Source organism: Leptosomus discolor, chromosome 22 (assembly GCF_034619465.1).
Source record: "Leptosomus discolor isolate bLepDis1 chromosome 22, bLepDis1.hap2, whole genome shotgun sequence".
In the NCBI taxonomy this organism is placed as follows: Eukaryota; Metazoa; Chordata; class Aves; order Leptosomiformes; family Leptosomidae; genus Leptosomus; species Leptosomus discolor.
Genome location: NC_141412.1, coordinates 5,496,464 through 5,521,588, shown reverse-complemented (window position 1 = coordinate 5,521,588; position 25,125 = coordinate 5,496,464). Strand labels below are relative to the sequence as shown.

The following is a 25,125-nucleotide window of genomic DNA, read 5'->3' as shown; positions in this document are numbered from 1 at the left end:
GGAGATAGGGAGCAGCAGGAGACCTGTAAGGCACGTCAGGTCTGTCTGCCTGGCTGGGACTGGGCTGCGTTCAGGAGCCTGAGTTAGTTGTAAATAAGTTCGTGCGGCACTGGAGGTCCGAATGGGACGTGACGGAGCCGGGCGGGAGTTAATCAGCTGAATATTTACCCAGCCTCGTGGCGGAGGAGCCCTGGGCTGGTCTGGGCGTAGGGGAGCCCTGGAAATGTGCAGGTTGAGGTCGGTGGGCAAAAGTCCTGGTGACTTGGGAGGCAGAAAGCCATGGCAGCGTCCAGAAAACGCTGGTGGTTTCTGGAAAGCCAGGGTTGGGATGTCGGGGCGGGGGGGCCGCTCCTCCTGAGCGGGGTGCCAAAGGCTGTCCCCTGTGTGGGGTGGCCCTTGCCCTTGCTTGTCCCTTCATCGCTGCGTCGGAGGAGACCAGGAAGAATGCCCGAAGGACCGCGACGTGCTCAGATGTGACGTGGGGCAGGGGAAGGGGCTGTAGGGATGAACTCGTCCCTTCAGCCAGGGCTGGATGCGCTCTGTCTGCAGGGGGCTTTTTGGTTTCCTTCACCCTCCGCCCCCTTCAACCCTATGAAGTAGCCTATGAAGAATCGAAACTGATGAGATTGAGAAATAAAGAAAAGCTCCAAATCCTCCTCCCCTCCCCCGAAAACCAGATGAGCCAACAGAAAATTTTAATTTAAATGTTTGGGTACAAATTACCTGACAATCCAAACAGAGAGGCGTTTTGAACCAGCACTCGAGCTTTTCGTCGAGAAAATATTGAAGCGTCTCGACCTGACGGTTTCAGAACTCGCCCGTAAAGCTTCTGAAGTGAAAAATTAATCCGAAGTAACCTCTTTTTCTGCTTTGCGAAAGCAGATTGACTTTTGATGAATGCTTATACCTTCTTGATAGATCCCAGTCAGCCAAGCCCAGCTCTTCCCCCGCGCCTTGTCTGAATCCCCAGAGCATCAGAGGGTTGGCATGCCTCGATCCGTGTCCGTCCTTCCTTCTTCCAACCTCCAGGTATCTTTTGCTGCTGCCTTTTATCCCTCTGAATCTACCTTATGGGATTAGGCATGAAATGGAGGGTTGTAGCATATAATAGCGGGGCTGTAATTACCTTACAAGTACAGTGTAATTACACCATGGTAAGGCTTTTGAATAACCTCATCACCACCCGCTAGTCCCTTTAACTGGAGTTCCTCTGCGTTTCGGCTGTAAGGTTACCTACATCACCACGATGGTGGCTTTGGCCCCTGGTCACCGTGGCTGTGTGTTTTTAGCCTTCAGTGGCACCGCTGATTTTGCACTTAGGCTCTAATTGCTTTGCAGCCACGGAGCTAGCCTCGGAGTTGTACGAGCGTAGTGGAAATTACAGGTGTGGGAAGCGTAGCCACCGTGTAATCATACCGCGATTGCTGGGTAATTGCGCCCCTCGTGCTGTTAGTGTTTTGTGATGCTGAAGTTTTGGTGGGACCTCCCCTGGCTCTGTTGGCACGGGTTCGGTTGGGCAGAGGGAGCCAAGCTGCAGCAGCTCCCTCCGGCCAGGCGCAAACCGCCTGCGATGAAAGGCTGCGCAGCAGCAGCTTGCCCCGTCCATCCTGCTTGCGCCTCCGAGCCCGTCAGCCCAGCCTGGACACGACTTTGTGGCACCACTCGGCAAACTTTGGGTCCGGCCTGATGAGGGACCTGAAGCTAATTGCTGACCCCCGTGCCCATCTCCACCCCCCCCCATTAAAACAAGCATAGCCCTTTCCCAGCCTTTTGGAGCTAGTTGAGATACACAGATGACGAGCCCTGTAACATAATGGATTTTTATTATTATTAAGCTCCCAGTGACTCTTTCTTTGTCAGTGTAATAGGGCTAATGAAATGTCCCCACCGCTCGTGGGAGTTGGGAGGACAATTTGGTCCGGTTCTCTGTAGCATTTGGAAGAGGCGAAACGCTGGTGGTTGTTATTTATGACAGCTCTGGTTTACTTAGTGCTGTGTTTATTGAGTCTGTCTCCCACTCGCAAACGCCGAATACTGTTCCCAGCGCCACTCCCGGTGCCAGGGATCCTTCCTGCCGCTGCTGAGCTGCCTGCGAGTTGCCAGCTGGACTTGTTGTGGACTCCAGCTCAGGACAGTGGGCCAGGTTCCTCCCTGGTGTAACATCATTGACTTTAATTAAGCTACGCCAGGGAGAGATTTGGCCCGCTTCGTTTGCTAGCCGTGTGCCGATGCCAGTTGAAAGGCTCGGCGGGTGCCAGCGAGGGCTTTGACAGCCCATTTTCAGCGTGGGACAAAAGTCCCTCAATCTTTGTTTGGTGGGGGGCACCGGCGTGCGCTGGTGGGGAGGGAAGGGGGAAGGGAAGGACATGCTCATCATAGGGCTTCACGTCTCGAGGTGTGGCAGGTTTCATCTCCCTGTCCCCTTCCCCGACTGCCTGAAGGTATAGAGAAAAAAAAAAAACCAAACAAGAGGGGGGCAAAATGGGCAGCGGGTCTTTAGATAATACGAGGACTGTCTCAGAGCTGAAGAGCTGCTGCTCTCAGGCCCTCCAGCTCAGACCCAATTTGCTCGTTACGTGCTTGTGGTTGGCACCAGAGCTCGGAAGCAAAGCCTTGCTTCCTGGTGGCAAATTTTACCCGACGACAGCACCAGGCTCACCACCGCATCCCCGGGCAGGGCAATTTCGGGAGAGCCCCCTCTCTCCTTAACCTATCCCTTTCAGGGTCCTGAGTACGGTGGCCCCAGCGTCGCCCAGCTCGGTGACAGTCACTCCCGTGGCGTCACCTCGGCCGCCGCCACCCGCCGGGCGGGCGCTGGACCCCACCGTCATCCCCACCGGCGAGGGGCCGGGCTGAGCTTCCCCATCCATCGCCTCCCGAACGGTGCCCGGAGGCGGCCGCTTCCCGGGGAGATAATTCAGTTGCCTGGTTCAAAGCGGAGTTAAAGTTTCTGTGCTGGCAGATCTGGGGCAGAGTTTAAGAGCGTCTGTGTTTTCTCCCGCGCCGTCTGAAGTGAGGCACATCCAAGGCTCGCGGCCCTTGGCTTTCATCCGCCTCACCGCAGGCGCTTGTGAACCGCTGTCCTCTGAATCGGCTCTCCCATTTTAATATTTCCTGGGGTGGTTTAGAGAGTGGCTCTCGCTCTCTAAATACAAGAGCATTTTAAAAAAACAAAACAAAACAAAACAAAACCCCACAACGTATAATTGAGTCTAAATGCAACGAAAATACGGCTTTTAGTGCATCCTCCCTCGGTCCGCTGAGAAGGGAGGGGTGCGATGGGATGAGGTAGGTGCTGTCGGGTGCAGAGGGATGTGTCTGAGGCTCAGGCACACGGAGGTTTGCATCTCCCACCATCTCCTCTGCAGAGCTGCCACCCTGCTTGCTTCCCTGCTGGCGTGGGGTTCTCCTACCCGGAGGCTGTGAGGTCCTTTTGTACCCGTGTCTGCACATCTCGGGTTATCTGAGGACACGGGGTGCAGAAAGCAGCAGGTTTGATGACAGCAGGGACACGCATGGAAAAGCTGTGGTGCAAACAGTTGGAAACTGATAACTTGCAGTGTCGCCTTTGCCAGGAGGGAAAAAAACCCAAACCCTGTAAATTCACTTTGTTTTGATATTCAAATACTCCTCTCTGTGTGGTGTGTGTGCGTGTGCTAACGTGTACGCTGGTGTTATGGCATTATCAGAACAAAATATTCAGATGATTCCTAGCAGAATTTGTGTTTCACAAGCTACGTGGAAATGTTGGCTTGGAAACAGAAGTGAAGCGTTAGGAGCCTGTTTTTCCTGGGGGATAATAGGTGGGCCCGAGCTGCTCTGCAGGGCTGGGTTTTGGAGCGTGGGATCCGGGTGACTTCCCCCCAGCAGCTGGCAGGGACAGAGTTCCAGAAATCCCTGCTAGAAAAAAATTCCCCTTTCTGGCATAGAAGGAGCTCCCTAAATAAAACTCAGGAGGAGCCCCCAGCCCCTCCTGCCCTTGGCCCCTCTTCCACACGCGCTGACTGGCTGTGGAAGAGACGCTGCGGGATGTGCAAGGCTGTTTTGAAATGGCAGCTCTGCTGGTGGCACCGCTGAACCCGTGTCAGCATCCCAGTCCTCTCCTGCCGGCACCGTCAGCTCCGTGCCTGGATTCCTCGGCTGAGACCCGGTTGAGGCTCTTAGGCTTTCATTCCCACCGAAATGAGCAGCAAATCGATGCGGGCCTAATAAAAGAGGATTGGAAATTGCTAATAGGAGGATGGGAGGGCAGCCCTGCCTCCCGGAGCTGAGATGAGGATGGATTTTCTCGTGCCACGGGCTGTATACACTGCTGAATTCCCCAGGGAGCCCCAGATGCTCACCCTTCTCCCTTTGCCCTCATCCTTCTCCTACAGCCTTCAAAAAGGAGCCTGCTAATGGCAATTAGCTAGATCAATTAGCCAGCGGTGGCAGGGAGGGCTCAGCCTGCCTGCTGGGGTGCGAAGGGGCGAGCCGGAGCGGGGTGCGCGGTGGGGGCGAGGAGCGTCTCGGTGGAAGCGCGCGAGAGCATCTACCCTGCTCCTGCCCTGATGGGGGGTTTGGTCCCCATCCCATGGTACGCGTGGAGGGGCAGGGAGGGGATAAATTAGGTAAAGGGGCGGGGGCATAGACTGGAAAGGCTCTCGCTGCCTCGGTGCTGGGCTTCAGCGTCGGCTCCCGATGGCTGCTCGCGCCTGGCACGCCTTATTTATGGACTCACATCTCCCCGGCTCCTCTCCCGCCAGCGGCCGCGGTCCCAGCACCTCGCAGCCTCCCGGCCGCCAATAGATCACCGCCGATAAACACGCTCCCCTGCTCTGTATTCGGCAGGCTAACCCCCGCCTCCTGCCCTTCGTGTTGGTGGGGCTGGGGAATGATGTATGAAATCCGGGCCGGTTTGATTCATACGAGTGGTGTGCACCTTGCAGAACGGGCTGTCACGAAAAATAATAAACCTCCTTGTTTTCATGCCCGGAGAGGCTGTTGCACGGGCGGCAGGACGGGTTTAGATCCTCTTCCAAGGAAAGAAGCGCTTTTGAGAAAGACTGATGGCGAGCCACGGGACGGCTGCACCAGCGGTAAATAATCGCTGGAGGCTGCGGTGGGGAGCAGAGTCCCGACACGCTACGTGTGGCACCGATGCTCAGAAAGCGGCAGTTCCTGACCCGCATCCGTAAGGTCTAAGTGGACGTTGCAAAGAGCAGGGGGGTTGTCAGCGAGCGGTGAAGCGACCTGTCCCTCGTCGCCCGGGCGGCCCGGTCCTGGATGCTGTGGCTTGCTGGCTAGTTCGGGCAAGGATGCTGACCAGGATGGCTGCAGTTTATCATCGCTGACGTTCACGGGGGCTTTGCCAGGAGAGGCAAAACCCTCCTGGGCAACTGCTTGATGTATCTAGTCCATTGCTTGGACTTTGAATTTTTGTTATGCCACGGCACGGCCCTTCCTTGGGTCCAAGGCAGCTTTCAGGAGGTGTTTTCTTTGGACTAAACGCACCAGCGCCGCGTATCTATCCGGTGATGAGTTTCTCACTCTTAGCCTCATGGCTCTCGGCTTTGGGCAGCAGCTCAGGTCAATGAGGTCCGTCTCTGCTTGGCCTCAAGACCTGCCTGGTGTCCCCAGCCTGACCTGAGCTCCGCCTCTCGCTCCCTCTCCCTCGGGATGCTCTGCTGCCTCCTGCTTCGGGGTGCGATGCCCGAAGCCCCGTCCTCCTCCGTGCCCCGCAGCAGCCCGCGCGTGCGCGTGGCGCTGAGGCAAAAAGTATTAATGGGGGGAAAAAGCTAACCGCGTTTATTGAACTGCAAAAAGGGTTGTTTTTATATCTTTTTATTGGAATATAAAGACAGCTTTTATAACCTTTTAAAGGGGCATAAAAGCAGCTTGGGAGACTAGAAAGCTCGCTCGGGTTGAAGGCAGGCAAAAAGAGAGAGGGAAGGAAGGAGAGCCACGTGTCTGCTGTGCTCTGAGGTCAGAATTACCTGGGGGGCGGCGGGGTGGGTGGAGGGGGCTGCTGGGACCCCAGGTCCAAACCTGTTGGGATGTTGCCTGTCTCTGGGAGGTTTGGAGCCCTCGCTGCCGTTAGCAGCCCTGGCTCTGGGCTTTGACATGTGTTCCTCCTCTCGGAGACTGCAAAGCCAGTTCCTCAGCCCTCTCTTGGGAGGGGTAGGTGTCATACTTAATGAGCTAACCCCTTTAATTTCATTTTTCTCCCTGGTCCTCGGTGAATAAATACTGCTTTGGCTTGGTTCCTCCAGGAACGAGGGAGGAGGGAGTCTACAAAGACCTGGCTTTGAGGCTGGAGGGGAAGTTTGCTCTGCAGACTGTTCCAGCTTCTCCCATGGCACCCAGCCTCTCCGCTGGGACTGCGGGACTCCGAGGTGGACCAGCTCGCGAACTGGGTGGCCCAGGCGGCGTCGGTTAATGTGGGATGCGTTTGCATCTGGGGCCGGCACGCTCGTGGACAGTGTATCCTCTTGTTCCCCGCTGCTGCCTGCGGCATTTCGGAGCAAGCGCAGGGACGTGCGGCAATCCCCCTCCTCCGCGGCATGGGAGTCGCTGCCTCCTGGTTCGTCCCAGCTGCTGGTTGGGATGCGGTTGAAAGCAGCATCTTCAAAGCCAGGAAGAAGCTCCTTCCGCCTCTTCCAGCGCTTCTGGACGCTGGTCTGAAAGCGTTTCGGGTGGTTCCAGCCCAACCACCTCGTGCTGGCACGCTCCTCTTGAGACGGAGATGAGTTTTCTCGGTCCGGCGGGGGAGACGTGGCTTTTTCTTTTCCTTGTTCACGCAGCGGTCGGTTTGACGCGACATTAAAAGAGGAGAGTGACCTTTACACCGGTCTCCAGCTCAGGGGAGGGGAGAGCTGAGCCCCCATCTGTGGCAAGGCACATTTTGAATGCGGATAGGTCACGAGCCTTGGCTGTCCCCACGCCATCTCCCAAATAATAAGCTTCCAGAGATAACGCTGCAGGGCCGTAAAGAGGACGGGAATGGGAGCAGCTGCTTCTAATTTCACTTCATGGGGAGGGAGGCGACGCCGAGAGCACCCCGCATTCTCTGCACATATTTTTCATCATTATAGGCAGAAATGCCAGAGTGGTGACAGATATTAATGCAGTTCACGCCGGGAGAAAAATCTTCTTTCTATCAGACTCCATGTGCAGCAAGAGGGCAGTGCCATTTGCAGCCCAAGGGAGGATACGTCTGAGAGGTGGCGTGTTTTTTACCTGGGAAGTTTTATTCCGAGACAAAGTTCGGTTTTGGAGAAAGGGCACCAGAAACCATCCCGCTGCGGGCCGCGGGACCGCTCCGTGCCCTCGCCGCTGACCTGGGTGCAGGGAATTACCTCAGGTTTTGGTGTACCTTGAATTATCCTCTGCCGGCTCCGCGGTGGCTGCGTGTCGCCACGGGGGTGTCGTCTCCCCACGTGGCGGTTTTTGCGAGCTGGGGTCCCGGCCCGCTCCCGGCTCGGACCCGCAGCCACGCTGTGAGGTTTGCAGGCTTACTCTGCAGAGGGCTGCGCTTCCTTGCACCCCTCAGCCTCCTTTTATTTGCTTATCCCACTAAATATTCATCAGTAACATTTAAGACAAAGGAAAGAGATAATTACAAGGGGAGAGTTTTTTTGCAGTATTAAAGGTTAACAGAATTCTTGGCATTTGTGCCTTGTCGATCTCCATATAATTATGCTCATTTCCCAGAATTCAGAGGCGACTGTGCCTGTTAACGCTCAAAGATGGTACCCCGGGAATTAAATTTATGAGATCGTTTCTCAAAATCTTCAGATTCGAACCAAGCATCTTGCTTAATGGCATGACTATTATTAATATTATTCTTGGATGCATAGCACCGCAAGGGTCAGAGGACCAGTGGCAAAACTAAAATTGATACAGGCAGACAGCAGCACGCCCGGCTTTTGTTCCCGAGGAGCGTTCGAGCAACCTGGCAACCTCGGCGCCTTGGGAAGCGAGGCTTAAGGTTGGCAAAAGACGGGCCCCGCAAAGGTGCAGCGTTCAGGTTTGAGGTACATCTGAAGGAGCCCCTCTTTGGCTGCGGCTGGTGGGGAGTCGAAAAGCAAAGCTTGCCTCTCACCACCCCGTTTTTGAAGGTGACTGATCGAGGTCCAAAGGCAGCTGCAGGCAAAAAGCAAATCAGTGTCTCCAGGAGAGTCTGGTTTTCAAAGATGCCGAACACCTGGCGGTGGGTTGGGGTTTCACTGAGAGCTGCTGAGCGCGCTCGGTGGTTTCAAAAGAGGGATTTCAGGAGCTCTGCTCTTAATATCTGCTTTTTGTTGGACATCGTGGTCTAACCCAAGATATCTACTCCTCTCCTGGTGCCTGCTCCTGCCTGGTTTGTGCGGACCGAGCGGCTTTCTGGTAGGAAAGGGCTTGGCTGGGGGAAACGAGGTGGGGTGAATGTGGTGATGGGCCAGCATCAGCCAGGGACGTTTACCTTCTCGCTTCTCCTTGGAGTTCAGGATGTGTGTGTCGATATCCAGATGGGCTGGGGAAGGCTTGGCTTGGTGTGTCTTGTCTGGGGCCATCCCAGGAGGAGGCACAGCGACTTTAGGAGCTGCTTCTCCAAAGGGTTATCCAGCACCGAGCCCCCAAACTGAGGGCAGAAGTTCAGGGGGGAGAAGCTCATGTTTTCCCGTTTAAGGTGGCCGTGCTGGGGCTCCCAGATGTCCGCGGTGGGACCCGAGGCGTGGCTGGCTTTGCTTTTCAGCCTATTCAGCTTTTTCGCTCTGGCCGTGCGCACTTACTCCTGTTAAAACGCAGAGTGGATTGAGTTGTAGAGCGCTGGGTTAATGTCGTACGCTTATAAAATGCTATTAGATGGCTAATGGCATGGTTTCATCCGATGTCATCAGCTGTCTCTGGCACCTGATTTATGCCGATCAAACGCCGCTGTGGATGCAGAGCGAACGTAAAGGATGCCTTTCGGGGCGTTGATACGGCACCGCAGCCTCACAACAGTGCAGAGAGAAACTGATTTATATAAAACCAATATTAATTTGTACCAAGGATCAATCCCAGTTCATAACTTCCACTGTGCCGGCTTGGCTCGGTATCTCCTCAATAATTTTTTTTTTTTTTTCCAACTCCCTGTAGAGGTGTTTAATATTAAGGCTGCACGTACGGAGGTGTCGCTTCATCAATACGCATGTTGTGTTGGCTGGGCTGCTGGAAAAGGCTCAGACACTGAGAACCGTGGGAGAAAGGAGTAATCCTGAAGGCAAAGCCAGGCCTTGGGGACTGCTGTGCATCCCTCCCCGAGCTCGTGTTCGAGCTGCAGCGCTGCCTGTATTGCACATCGGAGCATCCTCAAGGATGCTGTCGCGTATCTACGCACGTCTTGGAGATGGCAATGCGACATGGGGTACTTTTGGCAGCTGGTGATGAGGCTTTCCTCTTCCTCAGGGTGGTACCTCTTGAGACGCTGCAGGGAGATAAATCCTTTGGCTTTGAAGCACCAGCTTGGGACGGGCTTTTTGCAGCTTTTTGCAGCTTTTTGCAGGACGGCCGGTCCTCCAGCCCCTTGGCTGCAGCGAGCACGAGGCAGTGCAGCTCAGCCAGGGTGCCCTGGAAGGAGTTAACTCGTGCTTGAAAATCCCCAGCCTCTGAGCACACTGTGACAAACCCAAGCCCAGCAGTTGGGTTTTTTTTTTTTTAAAGGGCAAACAAAATGTTCTTTTTTTTTTACGGCGAGGCGCCTGGTGCAAAGTGCAGGCAGGGCAGCGGATCCCGGCGTGGCTTTAGGGGAAGGCTCCCAAAAGCACAGTTTATTCGAGTTTAATAGGACAGTTACTGTAAGTTTATATAAATGCCAGTTAAATATTAACGGCATCTTTAGCGGGGATTAATGGGGTCTCCTGTGTTGGTTTTAAACGCTATTAAGAGGGTGCTGGTAGTTGCTGCCTGCCTTCAGTGTCAGGGACCGAGGGCTGAGTGCCCGTGAGGATGCTGGCTTGCATTCACAAAACTGGCCTAGAAACGGCCCCGAACAGGCAATTTCTCCAGCTCGGCGCAGGAATGCCTTTGGGGCGAGAAGGGCTCAAAATGGCTCCAGCCAAGTAAGGCTCTCAATCATTGTTGCTTAATTGGGGCCACCATTAACGAGGGGATAAATGAGTCAGCGTGGTGAGGAGAGCGGGAGCCCGTGTCCTTTGTGTCCGTGGTGAATGGTTGTAGGCATTGAGGGCTCAGTAGTTATTCGGGAAAAGCTCCCCCGGACTCGTGTGTCATTCACCTGACTAATGCCAAGAAAATTAAGCAATTTTTTTCTTTTTTTTTTTTTTTCTTTTTTTTTTTTTGCAACTCTGGGCTTATTGGAGAATAATGTGGTATGCGATAGCACGAATGGGGTTATGAAATCATGTTTTCATTTGGAAGGAACAAGAATGGCTCGAGCATAAATTATGTTTCTGATGATATTTGGCAATTTCAGATTAAAAATAAATTTCCACTTTGGGGTTATCGATTGCCATCTATCAGCTTCGTGAAAAGGAAAAAAGGAATTAAAAGAAAAATCCGGCTGTACAAATTGCCTTGCTATGACCTACTTATTGAAAGTAATTTTTTATTTTTTTTTTTTCAGGAACTAAATCTTTCAGTGTGGGGAGGTGTGGTGTCGCATGTGTATGGGTTTGCAGGCAGGTATATAGGCACGGGTCGTATGGGAGGATCTATCAGCCAACCCTGCAAGCAGCTACGAGCGAAATAGATGCTAGAATTGTGCTAGATATTTCTGAGACAGCTGAAAAAAAAAATGCAGCAATCGTGTTGTTTTACTTGCTAGAGGAGCCTTAACTGCAGTTTTGCATCTGGTTATCAGCCGCTGGGACCACTCAGATCTGCAGATTAGACACTTAGACTTGCTTGTTGTGCTCAAAAAGCCTGAGATTGGGGCAGCGTTTGCTGGAAGGCTCCCAGGCCTTGCAGCAAGCTGCGGGAAGCGCTGGCCGGGGTCAAACGCCCTGGTTTTTCCTGGAGGGAGGGCGTTTTTGGGGATTGATTTGCTCTCTGCTCTGCCTGCAAGACTCCCCAGCTCTCGGCTCTCTGATCGCTGCCATAGAGATGCTCCTCTGCGAAGCAAACCCACAGGCTCCTTCAAACCCCTTCCCTGTCTGAGGTTTCGGTATCCTCCCTACCGGTTGCCATCTCCGCAGGGGAAATCCATCCCCTGCCTCTATCCCTGCTGCTGCTCCTCTTCCCACCAAAGTCCAGAGCGCTGCCCAGCCCTCGCTTCCCTGCTTGTGCTGCCCTGTTTGTGGTCTCTGCCAGGAGAGGGGGGCCTTTAGCCTTGCTGGAAGGAAGGAGGTTGAGGAGATGGATATGGAGATAAATATACACCTAGAGTGTGCCTGTGCTTTGCTTGTTCTGTTTGTCTCCTACCTGTTGCTCGCAGCGGAAAGAAAAAAGACTTTTATCTAAGTAGGAAGAAAGGGAAGAAGCTGAAAGCAAGAGGCTGCGCTTCGTGCTCGGATAGGTGCTGCTTTGCAAGCGGCTTAGCCCGTGTACGGCAGACTCTTCTTCTGCTGTGGTCAAAAACCAGTGAAGGAAAAAAGACTCTCTCATCCCCAGAGGAGCCTACAAAGCTCTCTTTCTCTGGCTGCTGAACCTTCACAGCTGGACTCAGTTGCTGGCTCCTCTGCTGCTGGAGCAACTGAATTATTTAAAGGAACCTTGATTTCGTTTTCTCTTTGCTGTTTTCGTGCGTTGTGTTTATTGTCTATAGATATTTTTGTAGTTTGAAGCAATTACAGCTGTCAGAAAAGAGATGAGCTGTGACAGCCTGATTTATATGTACATTGTATGTATGCAAGAGAGGGAGATGGGGAGATAGACCAGGGATTCTGATGAGCTGTAATATGCAGGAGCCGGCGATACTGGATTTAAATTCCTTGGGCTTTTCAGACAAAGCTGATGATCTTCTAACAGTGGGCCAAATTCAGCCCTTGCAAAGGCTGAAGCTGCTCAGCAGGTCACGTTCTGCCCCAGCCTCACGCGCTTTCAGTGCAGGCAGGTGCTTTCTTTTGTGATTTAAGACGTTCCTGGCAATGGGGGCCCAAATGCTGTGTTGAAAGGTTAACTGGCTGTGGTTATTGGAATCCCTTGGGTTTTGCTGACACAGGAGACGGTCTCTGCCCACCCAAAGGAGCGGCCTCACAAAGGGAACAAGGTCTTGCGTGATGAGCGTGGGGATGGCTTGTAGGTCCTGCAACGAGGGCGCTCCCCAGTAGCGAACGGGTAGCGTGGCGGGGTCCCCATCCCGCCGGGGGTGCTTGGATGCTGCGGCAGTCGGCAAAAGCAGTTTCTTCTCTTCTTCGCCGACTTGTGCACCCCGGTGCGGTGCCGCAGCCCTGTACAAGGAGTTTCAGCCTGCCGCTGATGGTCTCGCTTTTTTGCAGTTAGGTTTCGGAGCCCCCTCCCGTGTAATTTGTGGGCCCAAGGGATCTGCTGGAGGCAGGCGTTTACCTCTCCGCCGCCAGGTGGGCCAGGAGCAAAGTGAGCTGCAGAGATTCAACTCCTCCTGCCCAGAGCTGGGGGAAGCTGCTGTCCCCTCTGGGGTAACCCAGGGCTCGAGGCAGCACGTCCCACCAGCGCTAAACTCAAGGAGCAGAGAGCCTTCAGAAGAGGAAGATGCAGAGAGACTTGCAAAGCAATCCCCTTCTCATATGACCTATCAGCACACACAATAATAATAAAGCTTTATTTGATTGAGTGTTTCCTCTGCCCGGCACAGCTCATAATGTTTTAGAGATTAAATAGCACAGTTAGTGAATTAAGCAGTAGTTTACAGGGGATTCGGAGACTCCAGGGATTAGTAACGGGCTATGGATCCTTTCACATCTAGGTCACCAGTTTGAATCCAGCTCAGGTTGGCAGCGATTTCGGGGGGAAAAGAAAAAAAAAAAAAAAAAATTGGTGCCATGTAATAGCTGCCGAGCACGCAGTGGGGAATGGAGGGAGGGAGGACTTTTGGATAAGGTCCCGCATCGCAGAGAAGTCATTGAGGGCGGCGGGCAGGGGAGGCCTGGTTTCCCCGAACGCTGGGTTCCTGCAGCTCTGGGGGGGGGGGGGGTAGGGGGTTTTTCCAGGGGCGCAGCACCCCGAAAACTGTGGCTTGGCTGCTGGCTCTGTGCTTGCTCGGTGGCTCTGGGACGCTGTGCTCTGAGGATGGCTCCCCGGCCCCTTTTACCAGCATGAGACTGTGCCTGGAAATATTAATGTGTTTAGCCGCTAGCGGAGGGAAGGAGGAATTGCGAGGCATAAGCAAATGCGATATTTGTTAAATTATGAGCTGATAAAAAGTACGTGGGGACCGTGCTGGCGGCTGGGGAGGAATTTGCCGCTCACGCTGTGCGGTGCAGAGGACCAGGAGGGCACGCTCCTGCCTCTCCTCGTCATCGCCTGCCTGACTTGGGGGGGGGGGGGGGGGAATAGTCCCGTGCCTCAGTTTCCCCTCCTGCGTAGCGACTTTGCCGCCTGGGGTGGGGACGGTGCGGAGGTAGAGGAGGGCAAATATCAGAGGTAGTCCAGTGCTGGGAGCAGGTAAGCGCGCCGGGGAAGCGAGGGGAAAGGTGTGTGAGGGGGTCCTGGCATCCCCCCCCCCTCCCCCGAGGAGCGCGGTGCGGCGGGGGTTAAAGTGGGTGTCCTTCGCCCGGGGCTGGCGTGCGAAGTGTGCGCCGCCGCTCCGCTCCCCGCCTGCCTCTGTGTGTGTGCGTGTGTGTGTGTGTGTGTGTGTGTGCGCGTGTGTGTGTGCGTGTGTGTGTGCGGGGGGTGCGGGAGCCCAAAGTGCCGGTCAGTGATGGAGCCGCTGCCATGACAACCCCGGGAAGTCAGCCTCCGCGCCGCCCAGGGATGCTGCCGGCCGGCGCTGGGATGCTGCTGCCGCCGCCGCCGCCGCCTCGCCCGCTCCCCCGAGCACCCGCATCCCGCCGCTGAGGGCAACCGGGGGGCTCCGGCACCCCGAACATCCCGCCATCCCCGCAGCCAGCACCCCGAACATCCCTGCGCCCCGAACATCCCCGCATCCCGCCTGGACCAGCCCGCCTTTGGGACCCGGCAGCGGGGTTGGAGGAGAGGAACTATTAGGGGAGGCCCTTCTCCCGCTTGTGCCTTCTTGCGTCTGGACCCGTTTGCTAATTCGCTCCGGGGGTGGTTTATTCTTTTGGTGGTTTTTTTTTTTTTCTTGTGGTGGTTTTTTTTTTTGGGGTTTCTTTTGGTTTTTTTTTTTTTTTTTTTTTGGACTGCCCCTGCTCCGCGCTGCGGAGGGGAGCTGCGAACTCGGGACAAGTGTGCGGGAGCGGGGCGCAGCCGGGCGGCTCCCCCCCGGCGCCTCCTCGCCCAAGTGAGCCTCGGACTGCTTCCCGGGAAGAGCCGGCTCGCCCAGCGTCCAGCACCTTTGCCACTTCTCCTCCTCCTCTTCCTCCTCCTCCCCGCACTCCCAGCCCTCCCGTTCTCCTCCCTCACCCAAGGATACTGGGGACTCCCTCCGGATGCCGCTCGGCAGGCTCAGCGCTCGCAGGCTGCCTTGCCGGGGGCTCTCCTGATCTCCGTGGAGCTCCGCATCGCTCGCCCCGGTGGTTTTGCTCCCCTCCCTCCTCTTCCTCCCTCCTCCCCACCCCCCCCCCCCCCACCCCCCTCCACACCCTCACCCCCTTTTTCGCTCCTGGTGGCCTTGTCGGGTGTGTTTTTTGCCTGTTGGAAAAGTCCCTGCTGCCCAGGATGGGGGTCGGTGGGTGCTTAGCCCTGCCCTGGAGGTGCCTAGTCGTCCTCTGTCTCAGGCTGCTCTTCCTTGTGCCCGCAGGAGTGCCCGTGCGCAGCGGAGATGCCACCTTCCCCAAAGCTATGGACAACGTGACTGTGCGGCAAGGGGAGAGTGCCACGCTCAGGTAGGAGCAGCTGGGTTTCTACCTTGGGGGGCATCGGGGGGGTCCCGCTGCAAGAGGAGGGCGGCCGGTGCTTTCGGGGACGTGACTCAGTTTCCCCACGGGGGATGCATCGTGTCGATCGGCGGGGCAGGACGGGCGCCGGGCAGCAAGCCGAGAGGGAGATTTGGGTGCCAGGGGAGCGGGCTTGGGCTCAGCCCCCCCGGTCGTCTCTCTGGGAAAGTTACTGGGCGGTGGAAAAAGGGGAGTGCGATTCCGTCTTGTCCCCCGGGGCTTGGCTCCTGCTGTCGCTAGTCATGGCTCGAGCGCTTCGGCGGCGTTTGGCGGGGTAAACACCGCTCTGCTCCTGGGGTGCAACGCCGAGGGTGCCTTCGTGTGTGTCAAACCAACCCAGACTGAGGAAAGGGGGAGTCGTTGACCCCCCCGCCAGTGGGGTTTTGTGCCTTTTCCCCATGTCCAGACCTGCTGGGATGAGGGGAGTGCAGGATGAGGCTGTCGATGCTGCCCTCCTTGAAAATCCCCTTGCACTGGAGGCAGGGGGTGGGTTGCTGTTCCCTGCCTGCGTTAACTCTTTGGGGTGGGGGGCAACGTGGAGCTGGGCGTTGCACCGGGGTCCTGTCGCCTGCGGCAGCGATCCGAAGGGTGCGGGGGCTGCTAAGGAAAGGGTAATTTTGATCGGCGTAACTTCTGGGACGTCTTATTGCCCGATAGTCGTCCCTGTCCTCGCAGCAGATGGGCGCAGTCGTCCCAGAGGACGTGCGATAGGGACATTAAAAATCAAAAAGCCAGGTTTTAATTGCAGCGCTGGGAAGCGGCGCTTGCAACTCCGGCGTGCTCGGGAGTGACTTTCCCCCGCTGGCGCGTGTTGCATAGGTGACACTAACATCTGCGGGGCCAGCTGGGTGGGTGCGGTGAAAGCCGCACTCCTCCTTTACGCCAGCGAGTGGAGCAGGGCCAAGCCAGGGCAAAAAAAAAAAAAAAAAAAAAAAGAAAAACTAAGGAGGAATTTCAGCCAGGTCTCTTTTCAAGAGGTGGGAGGACTTAAAGCATGGGCTTCGTTTGGCCCCTGGAAATGTGAATCCTCTCCCTCTTGCCCACCTCCCCCGGCCGGCGCGTGTTCCCGGGAGGGAGGGAGGGAGCTGTGTTGTGGCCGTCCCTCCGGGTTTGTCTTGCGTCATGGCACGACTCGGCCAAGAGGCTTGGAAATGGGTGGCCGAGGGTGGAGGACAGGGGGTCTCGCTTAGGAATTTGCCCCGCTGAGCGTGGCTAAAAAAAAAAAAAAAAAAAAAGTAGCTCCTTTCCTTTCCTGAATCGCTGGGCTCTCCCAAGCACCGAAAATCCTACGGATCGTGCCATGGGGGTATCAAAGAGGGAGGGGTTTGGGTTACTGGAGGTCTGGGCAGCAAAAACAGGCGAGAGGGTGGCAGCAGCAGCGTGGTGGTGTGGGCACGGGTGCTCAGCAAACTTGCGGGCAGGAGGCAGGTTGCTCACGCTGTGGTGGGGACCTGCGAAAGGTTTCTGGTGCAGCCCGTGCCGGTGCTCTGCCCTGGCACCGGGTGCTCGTGCTCGGTGTCAGAGGAGAACAAAGGAAAGCTGGAGTGAGTCAGCAGGAGGGATGCTTTCCTTCTGTCCGTGAGGCCTGGTGGGAAGGGGGACAAATCCTGGCCCTGGGGAAGGAGGGCAGCGGCTTGTGGCCGCCCCAGAGCTGCTATACGGACATCCCAGTTCAGCTGGGGAGCCGGTCTGGTGGCGAGGGATGTGTGTGTCCCTAACACAGGTGGCCCGGTCCGTACAAGCGTGCCCCAGGAGACGGGCACCTGGGCTTTGGGGTGTGCAAAGTGCGCCGACGATATTCCCGCTGTGCCGATGATGTTCCCGCTGTCCTGCCCCTAGAGTGGGCATCGCTCTTGGAAAGTAACGGCTCGCTGCTGCTGCTGCCGGTGCGGAGCGCTGGGTTGGTGGCTGGAGAGGTGGAACACTGTCGTTTGCACTGGTGTTCTGGGGTATTTTCCGTCTGGTTGGAGGTGGGAGTGGTTAGGCGGGCGGGCAGTGGCAGATTGCTGCATCCCCTGGTAGGTCTTGGTCCCTGCAGCCACGCTGCGCTGTGGCAGGAGCCGAGGGGAGAAGAGCACGTGAAAACCACACGCTTCCAGAGGAGGAAAATCAAGGAAGCGTGAATCTTCCTGCCCGCTCCCCTCCCAGCCCGGCGTAAGCATCGATCTGTTGTGGAGGAGTTAACTTGTTCAGAATAGCAATGCCGCTCACAAAGGCTTCGTCAGAGCCCGGCGCTGCTCCCGGCCACCTCCTGCCCAGCACGCAGGCAGCAGCCCTGCCCTCTCCCCGGCCCTGCGAGGGTGGCAGTCCGAGAAGAGCGCACTGGAAGCAAAAAACCCAACCAGGGTCTCCTCTTTTCCCACTCGTTTCCACATGAGGTGGGAGGACGGTGAGTCGCAGCCAAGGATTTGGAAGGAAAAAGATGTTTCTAGAGATCCCTTCTTGGTTTCTTTTCGTGGCTGACAAAAGGGAGAGCAAGCTGAGAACTTTGCAGCGGAAGTTGCCGCTTCTCTGAAGCGCTTGGAAAAGTCCCGTCCCTGCCGAGGGAGAGGCTCGGCTGTTGGAAATGGGTTATTTTATCTGGGGTGTGGAGGACCCCAAGCCGCTGTCAAGCAGCGGTGCCTTGCCAAGGAGGCTCTTTTCAGCTCCGGCCCCGCCACCCCTTCGAGCAGAGCTAAGTTAGTGCCGGAGAAGGAAGCTGGGTCGACGGCCGTGAGGAGACTCCCCTGTTGCGAAGGGCGCAGGGCGTTGCTCCATGCAAACCCAGCTCCTGGAAATCTGCCATTAGGAGCCAGTTTAGGACCAGGGTCACCAGAGACATTTAGGTGTTTCCTTCTATCTCGTGATGTCCGCTGGGGGGTACAGTCGTGTGTTCTGCTTCGGTACCAGCAACTTCAGATCACTGGGTTGAATTTAAATCTAGGTTTAGACCTTGGGATGGAGCTACTCTCTGAGAAAGGAGGGGCAGGATTCACTCCTGGATGCAGGAAAACCTGCAGGAATAGGAGAAGGGTTTGTGGGCGTCGGGTCCAACAGCTTGGCATTTCTACTGGTGCCCGCGTTGGGGCTGCTCCTGCTCTTGGGGTTACACCGAGGGCTGGCGTGTGCGCCAAGGTCAGAGCTGGCTGTCTTGCTGGATCTCACAAGGCCGCAAGGTGAGGATGAGGTCGGTCTGCATCCCCTCCCACCGTGTCCGGACACCATCTGCCCTCGCCGGTAGCGAGCGGTTCGCGCTGGAGAAGACCCCTCCTGAACTTTGATCCAGCGTTTGAACCGAGCCCAGGCGTTGCTGAGACCTTTGGAGGCAGTTCTCTCAGCACCGAAACAAATGGCTTGATTATGATTTCGCTTTAATTGGCACCAGTCAGCGCTTTCCACGGCGAGGCTCTGACGATCCCGTCAGCATGCAGAGGCGCTTGCGTGATATCCCCCTGAATTCGCCGGTGCCCCAGGCAGATGGTGAGCAGATCTGGCTGTAGGGCAAGAGCCGCTTCTTTCACAGGCTCCTCTGTACATCTCCTCTGGTTTTCTGGGCAGGGCGATGCGATGCCATTATTTGTTCCCCCTTGGATTCCAATGCTAAAAGTCAAATCTGAGTTTAACATGAGTCAAAGCTCTTTTTTCTTAACCCTGATGTTTCCCGTGGTTTCTACTTGGGCTTTGAAAAGGGCCGTGCACTTAGCCACTGAGATCTGTCATGGTTTACCTAAGCCTGTTTTGCAAATTTATTTTGCCCCTGTTGTGCTCTTGAAATAATTTTGTAGAAATGATAACTTGGCTGCGAAACAAAACAAAATCAAGCACGTTTGTTTGAGGGATGCAAACAGAAAGCGCTTGTTTGCTAAGCAGAAAAGAATGTTTCTCGGAAATGGGTCTTTTTTCTGCGACTCTCTGCTGCCCCATCTTTTCCCCTTTACCCGCAGGAGTTTGCCTTTTCGTGGTGTTGTGTAATGTGGAAAATAGGGCTGGTCTCTGATGGATAATGGTGTGGTGTGCTCCAGCACGCTGCTTTCGCCTGGGTCCTGGGGGAGGCTGCGTGTCTCCCTCTGTGCTGTGGCAGGGCTGCTCCTGCCAGGGCTTGAGCGATGGTGGTTCTCCGCTGAGGTTTTGGGCGGCTGCCTTGGTGGTTTGCAGTCAATGAGTACAGAAAGCCTGCCAGGGGGCAGGGGAACCCGCTCTGGGCTCTCTGTCCCCGGGAAGGCGGTGCTCGCCATCCCCGTCGCGTCGGGGCTGAGCGATGAGGGGCTCGAAGGGGACCTCGGCGTGGGGCTGGGCTCCTGGTGCAAATAAGGAAAGCAAGGCAGGGCAGAGGTGGTTACAGAAGGGTCCAGCCGTGGTTTCTAAAGCTCGTTTGGTAGCTGCACAGCTCTGTGTCCGTTTTGCTCGAGGCTCCCCGCTCCCACCTTTGCCGGTGGTAGGAGCTGCAGTAACCCCAGCAAAGGGAGTCCAGCCCTTTCCCACGTGCCGGCGCCCCTGAGGACGCGCCGAGCTATGCGCTGCTCATCGCAGCACTCCCGTCCCGCCCAACTCCCCCCGTCCTTGCACAATCACCAGACTCCTTATTACCAGCTTGGCTTGCATCTTCCTCCTGTGGCACGCTGCTCCTGTGAAATATTCACCCCGTTCTGATGGTCTCCGAGCCCAGTACAGAGTATTTTTTCGTCCTCCTGCAATTATTTATTTCAGAGCTGCGCCCGGCAGAGGCTGGAGCTCCTGGTTGCTTCCCAAGTCCAGACTGGGGGGATATAGCTTGGGCTCGCAGGCTGTGGAGGCCAAGGTGTAATTACTTTGCTTTTCTTGGTTGCTGAGCAGTGAAGGACTTCTGAGCGCTTGGGCTTGGGTGGGACCAGCCCCCAGCGGTCCTGTGGGCATGGGGTGAGGATGGAGCCAAGCTGTGGACTCCTGTATTAACAACTTCAGTTTATTCTCCTGATTCCTTCAGTATCCTGCACGCTCACCTTCTCTCTCCTTTTTGTTTCTGAGAGTTAGGTGATGAATTCAGGGCTGTGGTGACCCCTCCTATATTTAGGTGAAGAAAGGGGGAGAGCCTGTTCCCCTCCATCTGTGCCCTTAGTCAGGAAACCAGTGCAAATGCGAGCAGTGCTGGGGGTTGGGACGTGAGTTTCTGCTCCCGTCGGCGCACGGTGCCGCTTCGCCCCTGCCGCCCTCCTCCTCCCGTCGTTGTTGGGTCCTGCTTTCTGGCCAGGGTTTTCTCTCCGTGTCCCCTGAGGCCCTCCATCAGAGGGGCTGCGGGAGCCCTGAGCGGTGCCCGCCTGCGATGCTCGCGGCTGTTTTGTGGCTTGCGAGTCGATTGCTTTGCTTGCGGCGGCATGTTTTTGAAAGAGGAGTTTATTGCTGAAGTGACATGTCAGCAAATCTTTGCCACCTCTCTCCCATCTCGGAGATGGAATCAGCTTAAAGTGGGGGAAAAAAAAATGTCATATGCATGGATTTTTTTTTTTTTTTTTTTTTTTTTCTTGAGTGCAATTTCCATCTGAGATGAGACAAGCTCCTGATTGCTGTGCTAGAGGAGGGTTTCCCTTTATAGCTCTCCTGGTAGAGCTGCTGCCTCTAGTTCGCTGGAGCTGCCTGGGCTGGGGTCTCCTAGGGGACAGGCGTGCTTTTTTGGAGCTGCCATCTCCATCGTAGGGTTAAGTATCCTTGGTTTACCAGCTCTGGAAAGATTTAAGTCCAACAGAGTTGTACCCTGCTGCCTCTAGTTCGCTGGAGCTGCCTGGGCTGGGGTCTCCTAGGGGACAAGCGTGCTTTTTTGGAGCTGCCATCTCCATCGTAGGGTTAAGTATCCTTGGTTTACCAGCTCTGGAAAGATTTAATTCCAACAGACTTGTACCCTGCTCCTGTGGGATGGGAAGGGCTGATGGGGAGGAGGATAGGCGAGGAGGAAGGCAGCTCGGAGCAGCCTTGCAGGTGACAGAGCTAGCCAGTGGGCAGTTGTTGGGGCGGCATTTCTAATCATTAAGCTGGGGTTATGACGTGGAGGGGTTATGAAGTGGAGGTTCGGTTCTTAGCCCTGTTCCTCGCCCCTCCTAGGACACGAGGCGCCCTCCTAGGTCCTACAAACGTGAATATTCGCGTGCGGCAATTGCGCCACTTCCTTTCTCTGGCTCCGTGAGTCATCTGCTTGCGTTGCAGTCTTTTTGTGGCAGGATGCATCCCTCCGTAAGGAAGATGCAGAGGGTGTCCTACTGGAGGGCAGCACAGATAATCCACCGGTGTCCTGCCCTTGCCTGGGGTTTGAAGAGGCTGCTGTGAGCCCGTTGGAGGTGCCAGGGAACTGTCATTGCAGGGTTATATGGTGGGTGGTGGTGGTACTGCAGAGCTGCTTGGTGGCTGGAGGAGCTGAAGCAAAGTCGGGGATTGGGGCCAGCAAAAGCAGTGCTGTCTCCAGCTGTGGGACTAGTCACAGCCCCAAATTGCTGCGGAGCTGCTCTCGTCACGACCACGAGCTAGCCTAAGCCTCGGGCCGTAAGCTCTTGTGGGTCACAGTCCAAGGGATGGCAACGGGCCTCGTCTCCAGCTCTTGGCCATCCTGACATGCCGTCCCCGTGCTGCCCTGCTCCGCCTTGGCAGAGCTGTTTGGGCAACGAGCACGCCGCTGCTTGGCATTGCACCCTGTGAACTGGCAGCTCCGTGTGTGTGTGTGCTAACGAGAGGCGGGCTGGGGACGTGGGTCTTCTTCAGTTTGCCCAAATCATTGTCTCTTCTGCTGGCTTCGCTGGAGCTGCTCCAGCTGAAGCTGTTGGGAAAATCCTTGTTTTAGATCTCGCAGAGTTGTCCTTTCCTCCTCCCAGACCCACCTAAACCTGCCAGTTTGAGCTCGCATACCCTTATTTTCCTTCAGGAGGAAAGGGGAAAATCAGGAATGAACTAATCTATGACCGTATCGGTGGGAGAACGGGCTAATAGAAATTGCAATGAGAATACAGAGCCAAACAAACAAGCAAATGGGAAAACGCAATCCCACCAACGCAATAGAGAGATTGGTGCCGACAAAGGGGCTGATCCAGTGCTCGTTAACGTCACCACAAGTCTTTATCCTAACTGTGATGGACTGTGGGTCGGGTTGGAAGACAGCGTTTTAGCCTTGCTACAATATGCAGACTGTTGATGGGATGCACGTGGAATAGCCATGCAGAAAGCCCTCTCCTAACAGAAAGAGTTGGCTCCTGGTTGCGTGCGGCACCTTTGCAAAGCAAGTGGGAAATACCTTCTGCTCTCCTTCGGTTTGCTTTTCAGAGGTGCGAGGCTGCGAAGGAGCCAAGCCTGAGACTTGGGCTTAGCTGTCTGGATGCTCCAGCATCTGCTGAAACGCCAAACGTGTCTTAATCATTAGTGTATTAAAAACCTTGCCTTAAAGAAGGGTTCTTCAGCTGGCGGTGAGTGGTGTTGGCCCTTGCCACCAGCGGTCTTCCTGGGAAGCGTTCGTTAGTTCATATGCAAAGCGAGGAGGCAGAAGAGCAGGCGGGTGGGTGCGGAAAGGCTGAAGGCAAACTTGACTTGGCAGCTGGATTCTCCCCTGGAAAAGCCAGTATGGGTGAGATGGAGGCAAGGTCTGGAGCGCTGAGCCTGGTCTGGAGGTGGGGACACCTTTGGGGACAGCGCTGAATAGGAAAGGACACCAAGGGTCAAACGGGAGACGTGCGAGGCCAGCTCTGCATGTCAATGAGGACAGAGTAAATAAGGAATAAAACCACCTTCCAACATGAGCAGCTGGTGAAATATCACAGTTTTTTTTTTCTCCCAGAGATTGGAGATTTTGACCGGCTCTGCGCCTGCAACCATAAATGGCTCTGACACCTGCGTCTGTTTTATCAGACACATGCAGAGCCCCGGACATGATCCAAACATTCATTACTTTGGATTTTTTAATCTGATTTTTTTTTTTTTCTGGTGGGGTTTTTTTTTTTTTTTCATGGTGGGATCATTATTTTCCCAGCTTCACATCCTCTGTTCAGCAAAACCAGTGTGTTTTTCAGACTTACGCTTCTTACACATCTCTGATAAGAAGCACGATAGAAAGCTGCTGAGAAAAGCAGATTCTCAAAGGTACAAAAGTAGAGCAGGGCAGCTCCAGGCTCAGCGCCACTTCCAAATCTCCAGATGGTTTGGACCTACAGATAGGCACAGCACTCGTATTTGAAGGCGTATTTGGGTTCTTACCCATAAGTCCTCCAAATTCAGTAGACTATAGGTGTAGGGAGGGCTTTATTCCAGGATGATCTTTACTATTTTACGTCCCCGTTCCTCTTTTCCAGTCCAGTACAAAGCTCTGGATGAGTTCAAAGGAAGAGGGACCTGGGGGAAAACTTGAGCAAGTATTTTCCAAGTCTCTAGCGGTTTGATGCTTATCTTGCATTGCGAGTTAGTGGGAGCTAGGCAAGCACCTGCGCCTCCTACTTTTATTAAAAAAAAAAAAATCAACCTGTGCAGTTTGTTGCATAAGAGAATACAATTTTTTATTTCTGAAACAGATCCTTGTACTAAAAAAAATTCCATTTCTTTCTTGTATGCCTTGACAGGAAAATGTTTAATTTAGAATTTCCTTGTTGGGAAAAGGGCAGATTTGGGTTTGGTTGGAAGAATAGTATTTCTTTCTTTTAATCTGAGTTTGTGAGTTCATTGAAGCCTCTTGTCAAATTTAACAGGAAACGCTCTGATTAAGCTGAAGCGAGATTTGAGGTTTTAAAGTGTTTTGTAGGCAATAGTGCAATTTTGATTTCATTCAGTCTCAGAAGGGAAGGGTTTCTGGATATACAGAGTTTCCCTTTAGCTGAGAAAAATCTTCCCCTTCTCACCCCCGGACCTTTTGGAAACAATTTCTCCATCGTATTTCATCCTTCCTGTTGCTTTCTTCTAGTTGGAGGAGCTGTTCTGCTTTGACTCAGACAAAGTTGATGTTGAATGTGTGTTTTCCAAGGCCAAATTTCAGGCTGGCCAACGCACGTCGTGACCCTGTTTGCTCAGCAAACTTGCACAGTGTGAGAGTCAGGGCAAAACCTGGGAGCGCTGGGAGGGAGCAGGTTGGAGGTGCTCTGGTGGTGTGTGTGTGTGTTAAGTGATGTGATTTAGTCCTCTGCAAACACCAGGGGCAAAAGGTAGCCGTTAGCCTTGACTTGTGTACTCGTGAAATTAAAGAAAGTCTCCCTTCTCTAGACGGTTATACTCTGTGGCAGGGTAGGACGTGCTCAGAAGGTCAAAATCCCGCCTTGGTTGGTTATTGCTTCGTCATGGAGGTGGTTGGTTAAGGGAGATGCCTTCATTGGTGCACGTCAGATGGGTCTCCTAAATTTCTCTGGTTGTCCTTGGCTCGTGGAGGACGGCAGCTGCAATTTCCTTGCTGGTTTAAAGCCAGCAGCGTGCAGACTGTTGACGTTGCCTAGCGAGACGTAGGGCCGTTCACCTCGGACACCTCTGTGAGTCTGAAACCAGCGTGCCAGGCGTTTTTGGCCATTCAGAGGTCCCCTTGGTGACCTCCATCCATCCAAGTGGCACTGCCCTAAGTAGTCTCAAGAGACGGCCAAGGTCTGAAGAGATCACAGGGCGAAAAATATCCTCTCGGTCCTTCGGTCGAAAAGACTGAAGGCTTGATGCGATGCGGAGGAGAAACTTTGCCCATCCTGCTGGGACCCGACCCTCCGGGCTCGGTGGGAGTTGCAGCACGAAGCCCCTCGCAGGCTGGGCGGGAAGGGGAGGTGCAGAGCGATGCCCTGAGCACAAGGGGTTCGCAGCCCGTGGTGGAAGGGGGAGGCTGAAACCCCGCGGCGCGCCGAGAGGCACCGCGGGGCTGCCGAATTAGCGCGATGGGGAGATGTCAGCTCTTCCTCTCAGCTTCCCTTTGCAGCGCCAACTGTCAGTAATTTAACTAACGTTTTGTAAATAAATGTGGCATTCGGACAGCTGTCACCACGCCTGTTATAAACACTCCTTTTGTCACTGAAAGCTGGCAGCACCGCTCCGTTTCCCCTGCAAATGCAGCTACCCCTGCCAGTTAGGTCCCGAAGCCAGGGCTGTCAAGGAATCGCATGCCGGCCGGTGGCTGGGCGACCGTGGCGTCGTGCAGGGAGCCCAGCGAGGCCTTGCCAGGGCCTGGTGCGAAGGCAGCTTTTGCATCTCGAAAATAAATAAATGGCTTGATCAGCGAGCAAGAAAACCCATCTGAATGCGG

At 54.9% G+C, this 25,125-nt stretch overlaps 1 protein-coding gene across 3 annotated transcripts in view; it reads left to right on the top strand.

Annotated features, from left to right (window-relative positions):
* Window positions 1-25,125, top strand: part of LOC104353049 (protein CEPU-1) — a 343,691-nt gene that overhangs the window by 194,668 nt on the left and 123,898 nt on the right. For 2 of the 3 annotated variants that reach the window (XM_086477001.1, XM_086476999.1), the window contains exon 1: window positions 14,722-14,888. In XM_086477001.1, the coding sequence (XP_086333127.1) occupies window positions 14,722-14,888 (167 nt within the window). Of the gene's footprint in view, window positions 1-14,721; window positions 14,889-25,125 lie in introns of those variants that run through there. The other variant, XM_086477000.1, reaches the window with a different exon arrangement.